The 26057-nt window shown below is 35.7% G+C and overlaps 1 protein-coding gene across 5 annotated transcripts in view; it reads left to right on the forward strand.

Moving 5' to 3' along the window:
* The window catches only part of SPATS2L (spermatogenesis associated serine rich 2 like), a 244050-nt gene that overhangs the window by 176301 nt on the left and 41692 nt on the right, over positions 1-26057 (forward strand). For 4 of the 5 annotated variants that reach the window (XM_007494583.3, XM_056794168.1, XM_007494585.3 and 1 more), the window contains 2 exons: positions 13544-13750; positions 15472-15607. In XM_007494583.3, coding sequence (XP_007494645.1) covers positions 13544-13750; positions 15472-15607 — 343 coding nt within the window. The remainder of the gene's footprint in view (positions 1-13543; positions 13751-15471; positions 15608-26057) is intronic. The other variant, XM_056794169.1, reaches the window with a different exon arrangement.

Consider the following 26057-nt stretch of genomic DNA (forward strand, 5'->3'; position numbering starts at 1 on the left):
ACACACACACACACACACACACACACACACACACACACACACACACACACAAGTACTAAAGCAGGTTATAGGAGAGATCATATCAAGCCAAAAAGAGATACCTTCCGGAAGAAGGAAGTATTATTGTTGAGTTTTGAAAGACAGGAAGGGCTATGAAGGTAAAAGAATTAGGAAGGTCATTTGAAATAATGTAAACAGAGTGTTAGAAAATTGCAAGAAATCTAGTGATTAATGAGTTCATATTAAATTGCTAAACATTATAAATATTACCCCACAGCATTTTTAAGATCTGAAAAATGGCTTAGAACACTAGTTTTCTTACATGAAAAAATTTTATGACTCAGAATCAAGATAACCTTTATTATAAAATGATTTGCTTACAAAAGAAATCACTACTTTTCCAGTATCAATCAAAAATTTGTTTTTCCTTCAGTGTTTTATTATGCTACAAATTTCATACTGCTTTGATTTATTAAGCTTGAGAAGAAGGAAATTAAATAATTAAGTAGTGGCAGAATCCCAACCTGCCTTGATATTATTTTCATTTGAATCACTTTCAAAATCTAATTGCACAAGTTATCATTTTGACATTAATCACAAACCAAAGGCCCATCAAATGTAACACATTAGAGGAGATGCAATCCAGGTGTACCTGATTGTTCTCTGTGGGAGTTCTTTTGGCATGGTGAATAGAAGGCTGGCCTTTGAGTCAGGAAGATCTAGGCTGAGTCCTGACTCTAACAGATACTAACTGTTTGACCCTGGGCCAATCATTTACCCACTTGGTGTCCCAGGAAACACTCTAATGCTATAAATTACAAAAGTATTACTGGATAACCAAGAAAACAAGCAAGCATTAATTAGCATCTTCTGTATGCCAGGTATTATGCCAGGTGCTGGGAATATAAAAACAAAAAGGAAAAGGAAAAACTCTCACGTAGCTTATATTCCTGGAGGGAAAACAACATGCACACATTTAAATGAAACATAACAGGTCTCCACGAATGGCTGGTTACAAAAGAAGATGGAAAACATATGCACAGCAAATGCAAGATGATTTGGAGAGAAGGCAGGAGAGCAGGGTCTGTTTCATAGAGTCCTTTGGCAGTCTGAGAAAGCCTATGAACCCCTTCTCAGAAAAATGTTTTTAAATGAATAAAATAAAATATCAGCTTCAAAGGAAGCATATTAGACTGAAAAAGTTACCAAAATATTCCAAAAACAAATTTGTGATATTATAAATGATCTAGTGGTGGTTCTATTAACTAGAATGATTTTGAATAATGAGCATAAATGATATTTTAAAATATATATAACAGCTCTAATGTGACATGAAAAATAACTGTGATTTCCGTTGGTGACAGAGTCACAGCACTGTTAATAATATTAACGCTTGTTGCCTGCATTCACAATTAAAGAGGAAAAATAAATTTCAAGTAGAGGTTATTAAAAATAAACATAATTTTCTTCAAATTCCAATTCATTGATTCTCTTAAATCTGTCCCTGAACCCCTCGGGCAATTAGCACAGTGCCTTGGCACATAGTAAGCATTTAATATATACTAGTTGACTGACTGTGGATTCCAGATTAAAAACTCATGCATTTGGGGGCAGCTAAGTGACTCAGTTGATAGAGAGCCAGGCCTAGAGATTGAGAAGTCTTGGGTTCAAATGTGATCTGAGATCTTTCTGACTAGGTGATCTTGAGCAAGTCACTTAACTCCAACTCTAGCCCTTACCATTCTTCTGCCTTGAAGTCATTATTTAGAATCAATTCTAAGACAGAAGGTGAGGGTTTAAAAAAGATGATTTTTTTTTAAAACCTTGCACTAGGTCAATAAAAGTTTCCACATTGTGAGGTCCCTTCCACTGAAGAAATCATTCAAATAATTCCTACCCAAAAAGTTATATATAAATCAAATGTGCTCCAGAAATTCAAATATGTTCCAGAAACATACTAGGAGGATTCTCAATTTAAAGAAACCTTCTATAATCCAGAAACATTTATGAAGCACCCTCCTACTATGTACAGATCCTTCTATAAATCAAACACCCTTGGGGTTTATCTGTTTTGGCAAGTTCTGGGTTCTTGGACTCATTTTTCTTTCAATATAATTTTTCATTCCTGCTACCATTTTTAGCCACTCTATTCATTCCGAATATCTAGTATTTCTTGAAGCCTTTACAAAAAAGACATAAGCATATATAATGAGGGAATCTACATGAGTTTTTCTGTAGAAGAGTAAAAAAAATATCCACCTTATATACTTTAGCAATAGTACCATGCTTATGATAAATCTGAAGAAAGATTTGTTAGGACAACTGAATAGAGCAGCAGGCCTGGAGGCAAGAGAACCTAGGTTCAATTTGGTCTCAGATATTTCTTGGCTGTGTGACCCTAGGCAAGTCATTTAATCCTCATTGCGTAGGGAGAAAAAAATATTTGTTCCTAACCAATGAAAGGTAAGAAGATAAGCTGTTCTCCCCACCAAAGAAAATAGAGTGACAAAGAAGCTAATAATTGAAATTTTCAATGGTTTTCATAATGAAAATGGATCAGCAAGAATCCTGGAAAAACAATGTACAAGAAAGCCTTCCTGTCAGGCTAAGTCATTGTGGTTAGGGACTCATCGACTGGTATAGCTAAGAGAGATCCACTGTCTAGTCTAACCTCATTGTTTGGATTAGGAAACTGAGGCTCAAAGCTATTGAGGGACTTGTCTAAAATTTCATCGCTAATTACTTGCAGAGTCAGGATCAGAACCCAGGTTCCCTGACTGCTAGCTAGTTCAATGCTTTTTCTATAGAGTTTGATTCAGATTTTGTTTTCTTTTCTTTTGATTTTGTTTGTTTTTTTAGGTGATTCCCAAAGACTAGTTTTAAAAAAGTACACTAGCTCCTGAAAACATGAAGAACAAATTAATAACTAGCTATCAGCAATAATAAACTAAAGAAAGAAAGCATAAGAGCACTATGAAGTTCCAGGCAGATGGGGGGGATTTTCAACATGACTAAAAGGCAGTCTTCAATCTGTTCATGAATGTTCATTTGTCAAACTTACCAGTAATGAAACAGGCTCAAGGAAACTTGCTCTGGATGGCCCATTTGGGCAACAGACTGTGAATCATGTGTTTTATCTTTTTATAACACTTTGACATTCAGAATCTCCCTTTTTCTAAAGTCTTAACCAGTTAAGTTAGCTTCCAGAGATGTGCAGGTGGTTCAGGGGTGTTAGTGTGATTTGCTAAATGAGAAATAACTACAAAAAGCGGAGACCAGAATTAAAGGGTTGGGTTGAGTTTGTATTTTGTTTTTGGTTGCTTTTTAAAAAGAAAATTCATCTCCCATCATTTAAAGCCAAAAATACCTATATAGTCATTCAGTGGAACAGTGAAAACACATCTCTTCACAATGCTGCCAAACTGACGTTCCTAAAATACAAGTTTATGTCACTCACTCAAAAAATCTAAAGTGGCTTCTTATTACCTTAGATAAAATGGAAAATCCTCAACTGAACATTTAAATCCCTCTCCAATCTGGTTCCCACCTACCTTTCCAGTCTTATTTCATTTTAATCCCTTTTCACCTACTCTCAGATTGTCTCAACAGTTCTTCCCTGAACCCAGCATTCCATCTTCCTCCTAACAGGGTCCCCATGTCTGGGGTATACCCAGACCCTCTGGCTTCCCATGAAGCACCACTCAGAGCCCACTTCCCACTGGAGGCTTTTCTGATTTCTCCAAGTCATTACCTATATGTTGGTAGACATACACATAGACATATATACATACATACACAATTACAAATATACAGTTGTTTCATGGAAATTTATAAGGAAATAAGATTTTTGCTTTCCAGAAGTTTTTTTTATAGTGAATTTTGATGAAACATGTTATTCTTTAGTCATTTTTTCAGTCACATCCAAAGCTTTGTGACCCCATTTGGCGGTTTCTTGACAAGGATACTGGAGTGTTTTGCCATTTCCTTCTCCAATTCATTTTACAAATGAGGAAACTGAGGCAAATAGGGTGAAGTGACTTGCCTAGGGTTAAACAGCTAGTAAATGTCTGAGTTCGAATTTGAACTGAGGAAGATTAGTCTTCCTGACTCCACTCTATCTACTGCACCACCCACCTGCTCCTATATATAATCTACTGGGACCCATAATATATAGATCATATCTATTAAAAAATCAATATTTTGAGTCTTTTTGACTTGATAGATGATATTACCATCTTACATTGTTATACAGGTTTATGGTCATGTCTGCTTTTTCTGACAGGCTGTCATAAATTCCAATTTTGCAGCCAAGCCTCCCCATGCTCTAAACTAAACTGTATGTGATATAATCATTTATATTATTTGGAAGTGGCAAAGAGGGAGGAATTTATTAACTGAGTAATGTTGATTTGGGTTAGTCAGGCTTTAATTTGCTACAGAAAAAAAAAGCTATATTTAAATACTATTTATGTTTAGTAATCCTGATATCAGTTGTTTAGGGACTGGTAGATATTTCTGTTAATTACTAGGTATCATAAAGTAATCAATATCTCAAGCATTTAAAAAAAAAAAAAGCTTATCTTTCATCTTAGAATCAGTACTGTTCATTGGTTCCAAGGCAGAAAGGCAGTAAGGGCTGGGCAATGAGAGTTAAGTGACTTGTCCAGGGTCACACAGCTAGGAAGAGTCTCTGAGGTCACATTTGAACCCAGGACCTCCGGACCTCTTATCTCACAATCTAGGCCTGGCTCTCAATCCACTGAGCCACCCAGCTACCCTCTCAGGCATCTTTATCTACTTCTAAGTGAACAGTCAAAGTATGTTTTGAGTAATACAAAAATTTGGAACTTCATAAGCAGACATGTTACAACCCAGTAATTTTGCTAGGCAGTGCTATGCAATTTCCTATTTTCTTTATCAGTGCATCTTTTAGAAATGCATTTATTTGTTTAACAAAGAGCAGTTTTATAATACTGTATTTTGCTCAGATGTGCTTTTCTGAAATTATATCTACAAAGTAGCTCTGGTACCATCTTATGTGAGTATATAAATAGCTGAAAATTAGTTTCAGGACTGTTATATAGTTGGCATAATCTCTTTAAGTAAGGTTTGAATTGTTTGTAGATATAGAAAACTTCCTTCAGCAAAGCTCAACTACATATAAATATACAAAGCTTTGAGGGGAAAATTAGGAGTAGACAAGGAAAAAGCCTTTGGAAATTTTCAAATGTTAAGAAAAAATGTATGTTTGATAATTTTTTAACACAAACCCATTGGATATATTCATAAGTTTCCCAAGAAAAGATTGTTTTCATGAGATATGTTTTTTTTTTAAATCAGTGTGAGAAAAATTAAGTAAAAAACAGTGAATGTATTCAGCATATTTCTCTGAAGTCATAGATCCCAAGATCAAACCTAGATGAAAGTGCTTGAACCTTGACCACTTCCCAGGCATTTACAAGCTCCTACCATCATCATTCCCATGGTATTTAAATTGGAGGTTTAAAAGTCAAAAGTAGAAGAATTAGTGGGGTTACTTATAAGAAATATAGAAGAATCTAAACCAGAAGAGCCAAATGGCTCAAACTATTTTTTGTAGGGGAAAAACTGGAGAGATGGAGGATAAACTTTTTTTTTAATTAAATTGATTTCAGATGAGTTGACTGTCAGGACTGAAGGAATAGTCATTAAAGAGTTCCCAGTCCACTTGGAACATGGTCTCCAGGAAACTCTCCCAGGGATCTATGTATGAATCTATTCTATTTAATATTTTGAGCAAGGATTTGGCTGAAGAGATGGATGATATCCTTATAAAATTTGAATGACAAAAAGCTGAGAGGGGGGTGGCAGATACATTGGATGAACCAAGAAGATCTTATCAGGCCACCATTTTTAAGTCATAATCATATCTTCCAGGGGTTCCATGTCACACTTGGAACCTTTCAACTTGTCAACCCTTGCCCTTCCTTAACACTTCATTGAGATGTACAGAAATGGTCAGACACATAGAGTAATGTTAATGCTGCTCCCTTCTTCCAAATGGTGGGATCACTGGGGAATATTTTGTGACTCAGCTAACTAGTGACAAAGGTTACATCTTCCTTCCTTCTCCTTACCTCTGCTGATTCAGCCTAAAAAACTGTGGGCAGCAGCTTGAAGATGAATATTATTTTCTGCTTCATCAGAAATATCAGAAGAATTTTAGAAACTACTCATCCATTTACTTCTCAAAGTCTTCTTGGTGCTTCCTGTTCCTCCTCCTCCTCCTCCTCCTCCTCCTCCTCCTCCTCCTCCTCCTCCTCCTCCTCCTCCTCCTCCTCCTCCTCCTCCTCCTTCTATTTCTTCTTCTTCTTCTGAAAAGGAAGAGAAAGAGGGGCCAAGGCAGCCTTTATTTGGGAAGTATCCCCAAATGTTCTAATGTGGGTATGGCTTCATGTAAATTGTTTCCAAAAATTCTTCTTTACAAGCAGGAGCCATCCTCTTGAAGCTTACAGTGGATTCTGGTGAATGAGAATACCATGGCCTCTAACAAAAGGCTGGAGGCAGATAACTGACCAGGAAGAGCTCCCAAGATGTTTTTGTTTCTTTTCATATGATTAGTGGAGTGAATTGTTGAAACTATTCCCAATCTGTGGTAACTGAGTAGTTCTTTCTTCTGTTCTTCTGGGCTAGAACTGGTTGGTTCCTTCTCCAGTGTCAGAGGTGGACATCTTTACAACTCAGAATTTTATACAGTAACCTTCTAGACATCCAAATTTTCTAACCCTCAAAGTTTTATTAACAATAAGGTAACTAATGTTAGTGAACCTCAGAAACCTGAAAAAGATTCCAGGAACATTATTTATGTTTCTGCTAGTTCACATCCTAATTCTCTGATAATCTCCCCATGCTAATTAGCATTAATCACTATCTTACATTTAAGCAGTTTTCACATCTTGAGTATTTCTTTTCTTATTCCACAGCTGTTAGCTAGTGTATTAGGTTGTAATTTAAAGCCTCTGTTTTCCAAAAATAAAATGGACGTTCTTTGAAGCTCAAAAAGAAACAACTTTTCTATAGAGTTCTGATTTTGACAATACCTCATTTGAAAAAAAAAAAGTAATACTCTCATCGGCTACTAGAGGAAAAAGAAAGGAACAGGGATAAGTCCAGAAAAAACTGTGCCTCTGAATGGCAAATTTAAATGCAAATATTTTAACCCTTATTATAGCATTAATTCACTCTTTACTGCTACTAAGAGGTCACCACTTTGCTTTGATCAGTCACAGCATATACATGCTTATAGTGCTTATTTACATTATTCATGCCCCTTGACCAAATATTTCATTGTGTGCTATAATTTTCTCTTAATTAAGTTTTTAAAGGGTACACAGTAAGAAGTTCAGCCTAAGCTGTGCTTTCTTTGATGTGCAGGCATTTAATGATGAATTCAGCTTGAATCAAATTCAGAACCCTCCAAGAAGGGATTTACAATCACAATGATGAAGTATTAGGTCAGTTAGGATTTTCATAGCCATAAAACTCTCATAACTGTTTTGACCATTATTGTATATGGCAGGGTAAGCCTGAAGCAAAAAGAGTCCTCATCTCTCCATTTTCACGTGTTTAAACATTTCATGTAGACCATAAGGAATAGGGATGGGCCAGGTAACTCCAGTCTGGCCCACAGGTCTTATCTAAAATCACAAATCTAGAGCTGGAAGAGACCTCAGACACTATCTAGTTTTACTCCCTCCTTTTACAGAGGAGATAAATGAGGCCAAGGGAAGTTGTGTGGTGTAGCCAAGGTCACAGAGTATCAGAGACAAGATTTGAAACTAGGTCCTTTGACTTCTTATCCCATTACCGTATTAACATGATAGTTACAGTGTACTGTTTAAAATGGTATGTCTTTGAAAGAGCTAGATGGTGCAGTGGTTAGAGAGCCAAACCTGGAGACCAAGAAGTCTTGGATTCAAATATAGCCTCAGACACTTCCTAGCTATGTGATCCCAGACAAGTCACTTAGCCCCAATCACTTAACCCGTACCTCTCTTCTGCTTTAGAATGAAACTTACTATCAATTTTAAAGGTTAAAAAAAAATACGATGCCTTTTAATGGTGTAAATGTGAGAATTATCCTTCATTTTTCCCAGCTTTAATTTAAAAGTTTGCTTAAAATCCTGTTTAACTGTCTACTTTTCTTTTCCTTTTTTTTAACATAACATAGATACATGTGAAGCCTACATAGATATCCAGAGTAATTTTACAGAGTAAAATAGCCTAAACTATCTAGAGCAGCGGTTCTCAACCTCTCAATTTGTAGCAATGAGGATACATAATGCATATCAGGTATTTACATTCCGAATCATAACTAGCAAAATTACAGTTTTGAAGTAGCCACCAAAATCATTTTTTGGTTTGGGGTCACCGCAACATATTGCAGGGTCACGGCATTAGAAAGGTTGAGAACCACTGATCTAGGCACTCAGAATGAATATTTTAATCCAACTTACTATGTGATTTTGTTATGAAAGAAGTTTTTATGTCTTTCCTCCTACATCACTCGAATCTTCCATGGGATAATTTTCTATTGCCTCTCATTTTATAGGCAGTAAGCTTGAGGTAGTACGATTGTCAGTGTGCTTAATACTGAGTTAGTGCCAGACGTGGACAACTTTACAGCTCTGCTGCTTAGTTCTAGGTCCATTTATCAGTGAAGAAAGAAAATAATACCAATGCCACAGTAAATACTAAGGGAAAGACAATTCCTATAATAGCTCATGACGATATGGTGCATTATAGTTTGAAGTGTTCTTTCCTAACAACAACCCAGTGATGTCAGGAGTGAAAGTGCTATCCCAGCTTTATAAAAGAAGAAACTGAGACTTCTGACTCCCTCTACTACAATATTCTTCTTCATGCTATAAATGTTAGTTGAAGATAAATTGAAAGACAGCTAGGTGGCAGAGTGAATAGTGTGCCTGGCCTAAAATGAGGAGGTCCTGGGTTCAAATGTAGCCTTAAGATACTTTCTAGCTGTGTGACAATGGGCAGGTCACTTAACCCTATTTACCTAGCCCTGGCCCTTCTGTCTTAAGAGTTGCTACTAAGATAGAAAGTAAGGGTTTAAACAAACAAAAAAAAGTATTAATTGAAGAAAAGGGGACTAGAAAATGAATAGTTTACAATATTACTGATAGCAAAAACAAAAAATGTAGTTAATTGTTATTAGCAAAAGCATATTAGTGAACAAATTCTCTTATAACCCCATTAGCTCAATGTGGCTGTCATGAAAATCCTAGGAGAAAATATTTTCACTATGAACAATTGGACAAATAATTTTTTTTCAAAGTTTTTACACTTGCTGCAATTATAATAGAAAGGAAGAGAAAGAATGTCTATCTACTGCCTTGTGATTTTTAGTACCATTAACTTATTATGTGACTGTGAGCTTGTTCATCTGTAAAGGGAGGGACTTAGACTAGATCAGTATTTCTTAAGCTATATTTGTAGAGTATGAATGTTCTATAAACCAGTTGAATTCTCTGAGAAACTTTTAATGTTTATAGTAATTTCTCTTCTGAATTAATCATCATAAAATTATTTATGTAAAAAAATACATAGCATTTTACATGAAAGTACAATAATAGTACTGAGAGCTTATATATTCCTACTATACGCCAGCCATATATGCTTTATTAATATCTCATTTATTACTCACAACTAGCCACACAGAAAGCGAGGCACACCAAGGTTAAGTGACTTGCCCAGGATCATATATAACTAGCTAGTAAGTATCTAAGGCTGGATTTTGAAATCAGGTCTTTCCAACTCCAGGCCCAGTGTTCTAGCCACTGTGTCACCTATTTTGGTTCCAGATTTCCCCAAATACTTTTTTTATCTCAGGAATATTCTATACCTCTCATATCTGCCAGATCACCATGTAGGAAGTATCTCTTTTTGTTTTAAGACCAGAAATGTTCCATGAGCAAATTAGCTTGGAAAATATTATAGTAGATAGTTTCCAAGGACCCTTATAGTTCTGAAATTCCATTCTAATATCATTATATCATTTCATGATTAAAACAAGTTCCTTAGCTTGGCAGAGGTAGTATTATCATCTGTATTTTGCATATGAAAAAAAAAATAGGCTTAGTGAGATCAAGGAATTTGCTAAAGGTCACACTAGGTTTCTGTGATTGAACTGGAACTACAGCCCAAGGCATAGATGCCAAAGACTATGTTCCTCCCCACCACCACCACCACCACTTTCTCTCCTCAAGGCTTAAAGGTCACAAGGCATCCATTTCTCTTCTTTATGGAAATATAGTAATTTCACTATTGATATTTTATCACCAAGATTATTTTCAGGATATGCTTAATTATCCCATAAGTATAATTTTAATTGCTTGGACTTTTCAGGACTTTTTTTTTTTATGTAACAGACCTTCCTTTGTTAGTGCCAGTTGAGAGAAGATTCCATCAGTTATTAGTAGAAAATAGAAGAGGGAAGGGTAACAATTACATCAGCTCTAGGTAGTCCTGCCTCTCCAATAAAAACCAGTTCCACAACTCAACTACTTTATTTACAAAAAATATTCTGAGCCTGCCAGAGGTTTTGGTGAGAGATATTCATTCTTTCAGACCTCTAGCGATAATATAATTCAATCTTTGTTATCTACAAAGGCAGGAAATAACCTAGTCCCTGCCTTTAAGAAACTTTCATTTCAATAAAAAAAAACTATCCAAAAGTGTCAATAGACACAAAATATGATTGTTAATATCCTAAAAAAATAAAAACCTTAAAGTTCTGAAGAAAATCTGATTTCCTAGACCTTAAAAAATAATCATAGCTATCATTTACATAGCACTTTATGGTTTACTTTTATAAATATTACTTCATTTGGTCCTTACAACAACCTTAAGAGGTAGATATTATTATTATTTTGTAGATTGAGAAAACTGAGGCAAATAGAAGTTAAAAGACTTGCCTAAAATCACAGCTAAGTGTCTAAGACAGTTTGTTTAAATTAAGATCTTCCTGACTCCTGGCATAGCTAGCCCTCTACTGTACCCACCTAATGAGTTACAAATGTACAAATCACAAGAAAAATTGAGAGAATGATTAGGTCACAAGAATTAAGCCCTTACTCACTACAGTGGAAAAACTATTTCATTTGACAGTTTTATTTTTTACTTCTCCCTTTTCTTTCTCTTCTTTAAGGGGGAAAAAAAGAATAAAAATTAACATTTCAAATTAAAAAAAAAAAACACTTATTGAGCTTCTACTTTGTGCCTACTAAGTGTCTGAGGCCAGATTTGAACTCTGGTCATCCTGTCTCCAGGCCCAGCTCTTTATCTACTGTACCTCCTAACAAACCTCATAGAATCCCTATAGGTGTCCTTCAAAGCCCAATTTCAGTGCCATCTCTTTAATGAGGCTTTTTCTGATTCTCCCTGAAGCTACTAGAAGTTCCCTCCCCCATAAGACTTACCTTGTTTTTCGTGGGTTTTTTTTTTCCATTTCCTTATATATTTTGTATTTACTATTATAAGAGAAGCAGCATAGTAGATCATGTGGTGGCCTCTAAAATCAGAAAGATGCAGGTTCAAGACTTGCCTCTGACACATGCTGATTAGTATGAGAATCCAAAGTCACTTCACTTCTTAGTTTCCCAGGCAGCTACTGCTATATGACTATAAATCATGGTGGAAATGCTGATCACTATTTGGTAGGATGAGAAATTAATATTGAATTGGGTTATTTTTGTAAAATAATTTTCCCCTTTGGTCCACTCAAAAACAGTGATTTTCTAAGGTCAAGCCAAAACAGTTTCTTCCCCAGGCTATTAAAATGAACTAGATTCTCCCTTCTTTTGTTTAGATCTTAAAAGAATAACAAGATTAAGGGTAGGGTTGGGAGGCATGGTGAACACTAATTAGGAGTATGCTCTGCAACTTGTTGGACTGACCTGGCCACATGGAAAGAAGGAAAGGATGTATTGGCATCCTTCCTCCTTTGGAGAAAGACCTATATCTTCCCGCGATGAAGTTATAAGAGAGGAGTTGGGGTCTCTAAGTCCACCTCCACAGGGGCTCTATTTACCTATCAGAGCAGTCTTGGAATGACCAAGGGAGGGACTGAATAATAAGATCACAAATGTTAAAGAAGGCCTACAAAAGAGGGATTCAGCTTCTTTTGCCCTGTTCTTTTGTGCCCATTTGGATAGTGAAGGGAGTCAACTGGCCTATTTAGATTGTGTTGAGCAGTTGATTAATAAATTAACTTAGAATTAAGAAATACAGCCTCTAGAATTTCAACCATTCAACCAACTTTCTCCCTACTAGGAGAAAGAGAGAGAGAGAGACACACTCACACAGAGACAGAGAGAGACAGAGAGACAGACACACAGACACACAGACAGACAGATAGACAGACAGACAGACAGACAGACAGACAGACAGACAGACAGGGAGAGTGTTTTCCTGGACAGGCATATAATGGGAATCTTCTTTAGGAAAATGGCTTTTATAGTTTGTGTAAAAGACACATCATACAGTGGGAGAGGGATTAGAGGCCATTTAAAAGGGCATCATAATAATCCTGATAGGGGATAAGAAGTGAATGGCCTAAGTCAGGTAGGTAGGTATGAATCCTGATGACAAGGTAGATTCAAAGGCTTTATGGAGATATGGAACAATCAATAGGACATGTGACAGATTAGATTAGATGAAGAGGGTTGAGGGGGGAGAAAAATGAAAGATGATTCTGCAAATTCCAACATGAGTGATTGAGACACTACAGAAAATATCAAGAAAAATAGGGACTCAGAGAAACATGAAGAAATTGAGTAGAAAAACCAGTAGAGTAATCTATATAGTAACATTGTAAAGAGAAATAATTTTAAATTATGTAAGTACTCTGATCATTGTAATGATCAGTCACAACTCCAGAAGATACATGATGAAGCATGCTATTATCTACCTACCTCCTGATAGAAAAGTGATTGACTCAAGGTGGAGCCTGAGATGAATATTTTTTGGACATGGTCATTGCAGCAATTTTTTTGCTTGACTATATATATATATTTGTTACAAAAATTTTGTTTTTATGTTTTTAACGAGGAACAGAAAAAAGTAGGAGGGAGAGAAAAATAATAGTATTTTCATTGAAAAGGAATATATTTAATTTTTTTTAAAAATAGAATTAAAAACTTTAAACGGAAGAGTTAATTGGAGAAGGAAGAGGAAAAGAAAGAATTCAGTTTTGGCTATGCCAATCATCAGGAATGATTATCATTAACTTAGTACTTTGAGAAAAGTCAGTGGTGTTTTGAATGCACCATCTTGAAGAAATCTTGTTTAAAACTCCTTAAAACTTTCATTAATGACATTCATTAATGACAATCATTTGGTAGTCATCTTCTGGGGATTTTGTTCCTTTATTTTTTGCAATGGCAGGCATCACTGCCAACATATAAACATTATTGCCTGTTTCTTTCAATATTGGCAATGTTCTTAGCTTACCACTTTACAGTTAGTATTTGGTGTTTTCTTACAGAAGGCAGCAGACTGCCCCGACAAAGACTATCTCTAGATGCGAACCCAAAACCTGTGCCCGGAATAGAGAGGTCAGATGGCCTACAAGCTTCAGCCCAGCCGCAATATTGCAACACAAGCAGACCGAAGTCGAAACCATCTGTTGTTAAGTCATGTACTCCTGCAACTCATCCTGAAGTTGCAGCCGATGAAGTGCTGAAGAAAAGAGGTAAAGTGATTTCTTTCCTGAAAGCTATTTAATGTGTGCAGCCAGTGATTAGATTATAAGCCTTTGCATCAGCACTGATGTATATCTAGAAGAGACCCAGTGCATCTTAATGAAGAGAGAAGTAGGATGAAGTATTTCTTCCTGCAATATTAAATGTTGATAAATAAGCAGGTGTGCTTTCTTTCTTATTAATCTGACAGTGTTGTACACCTAAGTAGATCAAGTCCTTTTCCCAAGTACCGGACTCTATGGCCACTATTTTCATAAAGCATAGATGACCAATTTTTATAATATTTTGCCATAAGGTTTTCGTTGTCCAAATAACCTATAAAGAACATATTTCAAACAGTAAAATGTAAACATTTTAAATGAAACTAATCCTTACTTTAAGTATGCTATTATTTATATAAGAAAAAATACTATCCATTTACATTTAATTCAGTTAACCCACTTAAAAATAATTCATGAATGGGGATTGAAAATAACATTCCATGTAATATTTTAATAATACTGAAGCATTTTATTTGTATATATTTACATGATTATTCAAAAAGAAAGAGATTTATAAAATCACATTATCTCAGAGGAGGAAGTGAATTTAGAGAGCATCCCTATGCCTAGAATGAGCCATCTCTTAATCTCTGCCTTCTGGAATCCTTGGTTCATTCAAGGTGCAGATAAAATGAGAACTACTATATAATCTCTTTCCTGATCCTCCAAGTAATTAGCACTACTCCCTCTCTCAAAGGTTACTTCATTAGTACTTTCTATATGTTTTGGGTTACTCATCAATGTCTACCATTGTTTTCCCTCCCTACCCCAATAAAAAGTAAACTCCTTGAGGGTCAGGACTGCTTTTCACTTTGTACACTGGCTTTCATGGTCAGCACTTAATAAGCATTTGTTGAATACAACTGGGGAGCAAGGGGCAGAAAAGAATTGATAATATCATTTCTGTTTACCAGAAGATTTAGCATTCTTCTTTCAAATTCCCATTCAATAGTATCCATTTTCTTTTGGCTCCAATTTGATATACTTTCTAAACCTTTGCAAAGATATGTGTATGTGTGCATAATAAATATGCCTTTACTGAGGTAAGAACAATTTGCCTATTTATTTCTGGGAAATATACAAAACTTTGGTGACGGTTTCAGGAAACAGGGAAAGATTAGCTCAAATAAAACTGATTTGAATGTTGTTTCTATAATTACATGCTGCCTAGCGCTAAGAACAACAGAATCCTGAGCTGAAATACCTCTTGTCCATATTCCATGCCACCATTACCTCATTTAAGCCTCTTGCAATCACTGTGTCATTTCCTTCCACAAAGAGCCTCCTTACCAAGACAGCCAGTAGTACAAAGTTTCCTAGTGGTATACAGCTAAAACCATATTTTTGATAGTGCAGACATATTAGAGTATAGGGGGTAGAATACTCCAAAATGGCCCTGTCAGAGAAACTCACTTGTGTTATCTTTTTCTGCTGGGGACCCCAAAGAAGCCCAACTGCACTGAAATCACCTTCTCCCTTACCCAGCTTAAGGTGTTTAATGAAAAGTTTGCTCTAAGGTGCTTCCTGCTTAGCCTGTGCTTTCTTTTTTGTACGATAAAAGAGGAAAAGCTCTATTTGGAAATGTTATTTTCACAAATGAAAAAAAGATCCTCAGACCACATGCTCACCTTTTTTAACATTTTTTTGCCTTGTTTAACAATTAATTTTAGGTCCCAATATCGAGAAATCAGTGAAGGACTTACAGCGCTGCACTGTATCTCTGACCAGATATCGAGTAATGATCAAAGAGGAAGTGGATAATTCAGTGAAAAAGATCAAAGCTGCTTTTGCTGAGCTACACAGCTGGTAAGCCATTCAACTCAGGAGCTAGAAACTTATGGCAGCAGGTGAGGCACTCCTGCAGGTATGAGCATCAGAGAGGAAACTATTTATTTTACCCATAAAAATCACAGAGCAACAAGTTACCAGCTGACCTTTTAAGCAAGGCTGAAGTGTGTATCTGAGTAGAAAAAAGAACAGAGCACATTTCAATGAAAGGAAATCTGATATGCATAATTCTTTGAAGTTTAGAAAGCTGGCACAAAAGAATACAAATGATAAGGAACAAAACACTCCACAAATAGATGAGATATTTTGACCAATCCTTGAAAGCTTAATACCATGAATTCTATCAAAAGGAAATTTTTTTTTCTAGCCATATCTGTGTGAGATAAGGAAATAACCTCTTGTAACAAACTTAGGTAAGTTCATGAAATCCCTTTCTTTGGTAGCCTTTTAGAACAGAATCAGCAAATACTGCCTTGAGGTGATTTAGGGTTAGTCCTTTAAAGGCCTATGAATTTAGCTATTTCTTGACATTCCTTAAATCCCTCTGAATCTATGAATGCCAAAGCCTGGAATGAAAAGTCTAGGATTACTAAAGGCTAAAGTATAATTGATAACAAGATATTACTCTGGGAAGAGAGATAACTGAATGATTCTTCTATAGGGGAAGGAAATAAGCTTTTATATAGATCCTACTATGTGCCAGACACTGAACAAAGTGCTTTTCCAAATGTATCATTTGACTTCACAACAATCCTATGCGGTAGATGGTGTTTTTAATCTTCATTTTTATAATTGAAGAAACGGAGACGAACTGAGATTAAACAACTTGCCCAGAGTCACACAGCTAGAAAGTGACTAAGGCCAGTTCTGAACTCAGGTCTTCTTGCCTCCAGACCCAGGACTCTATCCAGTATGCCACAGAGTTGGCTTAATGAGGGAAAGCCAAACCATCTGAAGTCTAAGGTCTCAGTTCTTTCAGTAGAGAAAGTTTCAGACCAGAGAGTGTAAAACTCAAAATGAAAATAGATTCCTACAGGATACATATTGATTTAGAAACACAAATGAACATTTTCTATATTGTGCTGTATGTTTATTTTGTTAAATGTTTCTCAATTTGATTTTAACCTGATTCAGTCACTGAAGTTTTGTCTACTGCACCTACCATGATCTTGATAACTGATTTAGACCACCATGTGGCATACATACAACAATAACAGTTACTATTTTTATAGCACATTAAGGTGTGCAAAACACTTTACATTTATTATACTTCATTCAATCCTCACATCAACTCTTTGAGACAGGTACTTTTATTTTTCCTATTTCATAAATGAGGACACTGAGGCTAAAAGTCTAATAATAATATTATAGGTAACATTTATAAAGCAGTTACTATGTGCCAGGCACCCTCTTGATCAATTTATAGCTGTGATCTCATTTGATCCTCACACCAACCCTGGAAGATAAATGCTATTATCCTTACTTTACAAATGAAAAAACTGAGGCAAACAGAGGTTAAGTGACTTATCTATTTGCACTGCTAATAAATGTCTGAGATGGGATTTAAACTCAGATCTCCTTGACTCCTAGTCCAGTATTTATTTACCTCACACCTTGCTGAAGAGCTTAAAGAGATTTGTTAATTGTTAACCCAAATTTGTTAACCCTAAAGACATGGGTTCTTCATATCCTGGTTCTGATTCATTGAGTCATTTACGTTTTCTAAGCTTTGTTTTCCTCATTTCTAAAATAAGGAAGGTAGAATATATAATCTCTAAGTTCTTTTCCAGTCTTAAGACAAGATTCTTCATGTTATCTATGTATCAGCTAATACCCAGAGTCATTCATTGATGTACCTGCCTTTAGAGTTTGGACAAGTAACTTGAACTCTTCCCAGGTCCTAATTCAACACTATTCTTCTTTCAAAAGAAGGAAAACATAAGCACTTTGAGTAGAGAAACTATTTTCATTTTTGTCTTTATAGCCCCAAACTAGTACAATATTTTACTCATAATTGATGCTTAATATTAATGTTTGTTCAATTTAATTGAACCATGATAATGGAACATGCCATTTATGATTAATCTAATACTTACTGATGGTCCCTAAAACTTAGCAATTATTTCATTTCTAAGAAAGGCTAAAGAAAGATTTAGAAGAAAATGCAACATGCTGAATTAGAAAAGATTGAGTAGAATAATTGGCTTTGGAGATAAGAAGCCCCTTGTACCATTCTCTAACCCCCTTCCAAAGTTTTCTTTTCAGTGGATTATCCTTTTTTTTGTTATCTACAGTCTTTTCTGAGGAATTGTCCAATGACTATTTTTACTAGAATCATGAATCAAGAGCTGAAAGAAATGTTAAAGAATAACTAGTTCATTTCACTCACTTGATAGGTTAGAATAAGACTCCCCTGAGGCTGAGGGAAGTTAAATCATTGACTCACCCAAAGTCACACAGGTAAATAGTATCAGAGGCAAGATTTGAAACTGAGCTTACCTGACTCTGACAGCTAGGTGGCACAATGGACAAAGTACCCGGCTAGCAATTAGAAAGACCTGTTTGTTACTAGCTGTGTGACCCTGGGCAAGTCACTTAACCCTGTTTGCCTCAGTTTCCTCATCTGCCAAATGAGTTGGAGAAGGAAATGGCAAACTCTTCCAGTATCTTTGCTAAGAAAACCCCAAATCGGGTCATGAAGAGCCAGATACAACTGAAAAACAACTAAACAACTCAATTAATTCAGAGCCAGTATTTTCCCCCCTGTATCCTACCATTAGTATCAGATAAAAAAAGACCACCTTCTTACTTGCTCCAAACACAGGCCCAAAATATGTTTGCATGTGATCTGCAATTTTGAAAAGCTAGAAACATTAAATATATGGTTCCATTATTGTTGCTGTTATCAGCCTGATCTCTCTGTACTCTGACTGAATAATAAAACCCAAAAACTTCTAAACCTGTTTTCTGCTAGAATTATTCAGTTACTTAGAGAAAGGAGCATTTTAGAGAAAATTAAAGAATGTAGGCATTGCAAGGAACTGAAAGGGATCACATTGGAGTCCAAAGGGAGTAGAGTTCAATACCTTCATTTCATCATTATTTACATAATAATATCTCACATTTACCTAATGCTCAATACTTAAAAAGCTCTTTAAAAACATTACATTTCCATTTGACCTTCAGTAGTCCGAAGACTTGGTTATATAATGTAACTTGTGAAGAAACAGCTCAGAGAAGTTAATAGACTTAACCTGAAACCAAGATCACACACCGACTAAATTGTGATCCCACAGAGCTAAAGGTTCCATTCCTGCATCTTCTAAATCTCACCCTATCTAGATTGACCATCCTATTAATAAGTCCTGGCTCGGAAAGATGAACTGCCTCGCTCAAAGTGACCTAGCTTAGTGCTTAGAGATATGGGATTGGAACCAAGCTGCCCTGTCCCTGCCGGAGGTAGAGTGGCGCTCCAGATCCTTTGAGCTCCCCTTTTGAGGTCCTGGCATCGAACCAGAACTTCTTCTGTTCTTCTAAGGAAATGCCCTAAGCAGTTTGTCACTTGCACTTCCCCTGGCTCCCGGAAATATCCAGCTTCCCTCCCAGGACAGAGTCACGTGTCCTCCTCACGTGTTGAGGGATACCTTGACATTTATAACTGGCTTTTTGAGTGTCTCTTCAGGCAGAGGACAGAGCCAGACTAGGAAACCAGAGTTCTGTTACTCTGTAAATCACAATGTATTGTTAATGGAGAGGAAATAGAACTTGTAAATGAACTCTTTGCAGCAACTCTGCTGTTAACAACAAAGAAGTTCCTTAGCAAAGGGGTACTTTTTTGCCCTTGTGGGGAGAAAGGGGAAAGGCGAATGTATACTAGCTGCTACTATGAAAAAATAGGGTGTTTTTTTCTAATTTAACCTTTAATCAACCTCATTCAAAAATAATTACATATATTAGCTAGCATTTACATAACACTTTACATTTTGAAAAGTATCTTACATATATTGTCCCATTTAATCTTCCCCACCATCCTGGGGGTTAAATACTCTTACTATTCCCCTTTTATAGATGAGAGAATTGAGGCTGAGTCACTCTGAAGTGACTGCCCAAGGTCATAGAGATAGCATTCTAAGAAAAGATTTGAACTCAAGTCTTCATGGCCCCAAGATTAGTGCTGTCTACTATGTCACCTAAAAATAGCCTATCAGAGTAGTATTTTTTTTAAACCTTTACTTTCCATCTTGGAGTCAATACTGTTAAATGGTTCCAAGCAGAAGAATGGTAAGGCTTAAGTAACGTGCCCAGGGTTCTATCTCTAGGAAGTGTACACAGTCAAATTTGAACTCAGGACCTCCAGTGTCCAGACCTGGCTCTCAATTCATTGAACCACCTAGTTGGCAAAGTAGTTTTTAACAAACTTTTCAAACATTTCTTCCAAATGGAAATCCCTTCCACATAAATTAATAGACTAACAAGAGTGATAACATAAATCTTCCTTGTCATTTTCTATTTTTTAAATTTTTTTAAAATTTAAAATATTTATTTATTTATTTTTGGTTACGATGATCACTTTATTTCCCTCCCTGTCTCCCTTCCACCTACCCTTCCCACAGCCAATGCACAATTTCATTGCGTATTACTTGTGTCTTGATCAAAACCTATTTCCATATTGTTCTTTGCACTAGGATGTTCATTTAGATTCAACATCCCCAACCATATCCCCTTGACCCATGTTATCAAGCAGTTGTTTTTCTTTGGTGTTTTTACTCCCACAGTGTTTCCTCTGAATGTGGATAGTGGTTTTTCTCGTAGATTCCTCCAAGTTGTTCAGGGTCCTTGCATTGCCACTAATGGAGAAGTCCATTACATTCAATTGTACCACAGTATCAGTCTCTGTGAAGATTCTGGATTTTCCTGATTCTGCTCCTCTCACTCTGCATCACTTCCTGGAGGTTGTTCCAGTCTCCATGGAATTCCTCCACTTTATTATTCCTTTTAGCACAGTAGTATTTCATCACCAAAATATACCACAATTTGTTCAGCCATTCCCCAATTGAAGGGCATCCCCTCATTTTCCAATTTTTTGCCACAACAAAGAGCACAGCTATGAATATTTTTGTACAAGTTTTTTTCCTAATTATCTCTTTAGGGTACAAACCCAGCAATGCTATGGCTGGATCAAAGGGCAGACAGTCTTTTAGCGCCCTTTGGACATAGTTCCAAAATGTCCTCCAGAATGGTTGGATCAATTCACAACTCCACCAGCAATATATTAATATCCCAACTTTGCCACATCCCTTCCAGCATTCATTACTTTCCTTTGCTGTCATGTTAGCCAATCTTCTAGGTGTGAGTTCTTTTGATTTGCATCTCTCTGATTATAAGAGATTTAGAATACTTTTTCATGTGCTTATTAATAGTTTTGATTTTTTCACTGAAAATTGCCTATTCATGTCCCTTGCCCATTTATCAATAGGGGAATAGCTTGATTTTTTTGTACAATTGGTTTAACTATTTATAAATTTGAGTAATTAGACCTTTGTCAGAGGTTTTTGTAATGAAGATTGTTTCCCAATTTGTTGCCTCCCTTCTAATTTTAGATGCATTAGTTTTGTTTGTACAAAACCTTTTTAATTTGATGTAATCAAAATTGTTTATTTTACATTTTGTGACTCTTTCTATGTCTTGCTTGGTTTTAAAGTATTTCCCTTCCCACAGGTCTGACATGTATATTATTCTGTGTTCGCCTAATAATTTTCTTCTTTATATTCAGGTCATTCACCCATTTTGAATTTATCTTGGTGTAGGGTGTGAGATGTTGATCCAAACCTAATCTCTCCCATACTGTCTTCCAATTTTCCCAGCAGTTTTTATCAGATAGTGGGTTTCGATCCCAAAGTGGGATCTTTGGGCTTATCATAAACTGTCTTGCTGAGGTCATTTACCACAAGTCTATTCCACTGATCCTCCTTTCTGTCTCTTAGCCAGTATCAAATTGTTTTGATGACCACTGCTTTATAGTATAGTTTGAGATCTGGGACTGCAAGTCCTCCCTCCTTTGTATTTTTTTTTTTCATGATTTCCCTGGATATCCTTGACCTTTTGTTCTCCCAAAGGAACTTGGTTATAGTTTTTTTTCTAATTCCATAAAGAAGTTTTTTGGTAGTTCAATGGATATGGCACTAAATAAGTAAATTAATTTGGGTAGGACTGTCATTTTTATTATGTTAGCTCTTCCCACCCATGAGCATTCAATGTTTTTCCAATTGTTTAGATCTAATTTTAACTGTGTGGAGAGTGTTTTGTAGTTGTGTTCATATAGTTCCTGTGTTTGTCTCAGTAGATAGATTCCTAAGTATTTTATATTGTCTAGGGTGATTTTAAATGGCATTTCTCTTTCTAATTCTTGCTACTAAAATGGGTTAGAGATATATAGAAATGCTGATGACTTATGTGGGTTTATTTTGTATCCTGCAACTTTGCTAAAGTTGCTGATTATTTCAACTAGCATTTTAGTTGTTTCTCTAGGATTCTTTAAGTAGACCATCATATCATACACAAAGAGTGATAGCTTGGTCTCCTCATTGCAAATTTTAATACCATCAATTTCTTTTTCTTCTCTAATTGCTACTGCTAGTGTTTCTAATAGAATGTTAAATAATAGCGGTGACAATGGGCATCCTTGTTTCACTCCTGATCTTATTTGGGAAAGTTTCTAGTTTATTCCCATTGCAGATGATGTTTGCTGATGGTTTTAGATATATACTGTTTATTATTTTTAGGAAAAGCCCTTCTATTCCTATACTTTCTAGTGTTTTCAATAGGAATGGGTGTTGTATTTTATCAAAGGCTTTTCTACATCTTTTGAGATAATCATGTGATTTTTGTCGGTTTGCTTGTTAATATGGTCAATTATGTAGATGGTTTTCCTAATATTGAACCATCCTTGCATTCCTGGTATGAATCCTACCTGGTCATAGTGAATAACCCTTGTGATGACTTGCTAGAGTCTTTTTGCTAGTATCCAATTTATGATTTTTGCATCTATATTCATTACAGAGATTGGTCTATAGTTTTCTTTCTCTGTTTTTGACCTGCCTGGTTTTGGGATCAGTACCATGTTTGTGTCATAAAAAGAATTTGTTAGAACCCCTTCTTCGCTTATTCTGTCAAATACTTTGTATAATATTGGGATTAGCTGTTCTTTGAATGTTTGATAGAATTCATTTGTGAATCCATCAGGCCCTGGGACTTTTTTCTTAGGGAGTTCTTTGATGGCCTGTTCAATTTCTTTTTCTGATATGGGGTTGTTTAGGTAATTTATTTCTTCCTCTGTTAGTCTAGGCAATTTATATTTTTGTAAGTATTCATCCATATCACCTAGATTGCCATATTTGTTGCCATATAATTGGGCATAATAGTTTTTAATGATGGCCTTAATTTCCTCTTCATTAGAGGTGAGGTCTCCCTTTTCATCTTGGATACTGTCAATTTGGTTTTCTTCTTTACTTTTTCTAATTAGACTAACCAGTACTTTGTCTATTTTATTTGTTTTTCAAAGTACCAGCTTCTAGTCTTATTTATTAAATCAATAATTCTTTGACTTTCAATTTTATTAATTTCTTCTTTGATTTTTAGGATCTCTAATTTAGTCTACATCTGAGGATTTTTAATTTGTTTGCTTTCTAATTTTTAAATTTTCATGCTCAATTCATTGACCTCTGCCCTTCTTAATTTGTTAATATATGAACTCAAGGATATAAATTTCCCCCTGAGTGCTGCTTTGGCTGCATCCCATAGGGTTTGAAAGGATGTCTCATCATTGTCATTTTCTTCAATGAAGTTATTAATTTTGTCTACGATTTGCTCTTTAACTAACTGGTTTTGGAGAATCATATTGTTTAATTTACAATTAATTTTTGATTTACCTCTCCATGTTCCCTTACTAATTATTATTTTCATTGCATTGTGATCTGAGAAAGTTGCATTTATTATTTCTGCTCTTTTGCACTTGTTTGCAATGTTTTTATGCCCTAATACATGGTCAATTTTTGTGAATGTACTATGTGCTGCTGAAAAGAAGGTATATTCCTTTTTCTCCCTATTTATTTTTCTCCACATGTCTACTAACTCTAATTTTTCTAAGATTTCATTTATTCTCTTACCTGTTTCTTATTTATTTTTTGGTTTGATTTATCTAGTTTGGATAGAGGAAGGTTCAGGTCTCCCACTAGTATAGTTTTTCTATCTATTTCATCCTTGATCTCCTCTAGTTTCTCCTTTAGAAATTTGGATGCTATGCCATTTGGTGCATACATGGTGAGTACAGATATTTCCTCATTGTCTATACTGCCTTTTATCAGGATGTAAGTGCCTTCCCTATCTCTTTTGACTAGATGTATTTTTACTTTGGCTTTGTCAGATATTGTGCCTTCTTTTTATCAGTTGATGCCCAAAAGATTTGGTTCCACCCTCTTACCTTCACCCTATTCGTATCTATGCGTGTATTTCTTGTAGACAGCATATGGTAGGATTTTAGTTTCTAATCCACTCTGCTATTTGCTTACGTTTTATGGGTGAGTTAATTCCATTCACATTCAGAGTTATGATTACTAGCTGTGTATTTCCCAGCATTTTGATTTCTACTCCTGGTCCTGCCTTTTCTTCTTTTACTATTTCCTTCTATACCAATGTTTGTTTTTAATCAGTCCCCCAAGTTCCCACTCTTATTTTACTTCCCTTTCTACTTTCCTCCCTTCTTATTCCCCCCCTTATTTTCCCTGTAGTCTTTCTAAAATTACCCCCCGCCCCCTCCCTCCCTTGTACTGCTTCCCTCCCCACCAGTCCATTTGTTACACTTCTACTCCCCTATAGAGCAAATTGGATTTTTCTTCCCTCTTTGGGTCAATTTTAAAGCACATAAGAGTTAAGTATTTCCTATCTCCAACCTCTTTACCATTCCAGTGTATTGATGTTCTCCCCTCTACCACCACGAGCTTCTTTGTGACATATAAATTTACCCCCATTTGTTTATTTTCCCATTTCTTTTAATATTAACCTATTTTAGCTCTAGTTTTATATATATATATGTATATATATATATACTCATACACATGTGTATGTATTTATGCATGCATATATCTATATACCTATATATGTGTTGTCCTTTAATCCAATACTGTTTGTCACTGTTCCCTCTAAGTGTACTTCTTTTAGCTGCCCAGGTAATAACAACAGTTTTTAAGAGTTACCAGTGACCTCTTTTCTTATAGGGATACATATCATTTTAACTTATTGAGTCTCTTTAAAAAAAGGTTTTGTTTTTTGTTTATTTTTTTGTTTTGTTTAGTTTTTCTTTTTCCCCTCATTTTTAATTACCTTTTGATGATTCTCTTGAGTTCTGTCCTTGGACATCAAATTTTCTGTTCAGGTCTGGTCTTCTCTTTACTTGTAATTCTTCTATTTTGTTGAATGACCATACTTTCCCCTGTGAGAATGTAGTCAGTTTTGCTGGGTAGTTGATTCTTGGTTGTAGACCTAGTTCCCTTGCTTTCTGGAATATCATATTCCATGCCTTTTGGTCCTTTAGTGTAGATTTAGCCAGATCCTGCATTATCCTCATTGTGGTTCCATGATATCTGAATGACTTCTTCTTGGCACTGATAGTTCTTTGGTCTGATAGTTCTTTGGTCTGATAGTTCTTGAATTTGGCTATAACATTCCTGGGTGTTGTTAGTTGGGGATTAAGTAAAGGAGGTGATCTGTGGATTCTTTCAATCTCTACTTTTCCCTCTTATTCTAGAATATCAGGGCAGTTTTCTTGAATAATTTCCTGTAGGATGATGTCCAGGCTTTTTCTTTTGTCATGGTCTTCTGGTAGACCAATGATTCTTAAATTGTCTCTCCTTGAACGATTTTCTAAATCCTCTGTTTTGTGAATGAGATGCTTCATATTTTCCTCAATTTTTTCATTCTTTTGGTTTTGTTTTATAGTGTCCTGCTGCCTTGTAAGGCACTTTATTCTAGTTGTTGTGTTCTGGTTCTTAAAGACTGGATTTCATCCCTTGCTTTTTGGTCATCCTTCTCCTTCTGGTCTGATTTTCTTTGGAGGCCATCTTTCATCCTCTTTACCTCATCTCTCATCTCCTTTGCCTCATCTTTCATCTCCTTTGCCTCATTATCAAGCTGGTTGATTTTGGCTTTCAAGACATTATTTTCTGTTTCCAGATGACTTACTTTAGTTTTTAAGTTCCTTTCCCAATTGTCTTCAGCCTCTCTTAATTGTGTTTTGAATTGCATTTTGAGTTCTTCCAAAGCTTGTATCCAATTCGCTGGGATTGCTGGTTTATTGTTCGATGATCCCTCCTCCTCTGTTCCATTTGCTCATTGCTCATTTGTTCATTGCCTGTATAGAAGCTGTCTATTGTAATTTCTTTCTTCATTTTATGTTTTTTGCTCATATTTACCC

This window comes from Monodelphis domestica, chromosome 4, assembly GCF_027887165.1.
Source record: "Monodelphis domestica isolate mMonDom1 chromosome 4, mMonDom1.pri, whole genome shotgun sequence".
NCBI lineage: Eukaryota > Metazoa > Chordata > Mammalia > Didelphimorphia > Didelphidae > Monodelphis > Monodelphis domestica.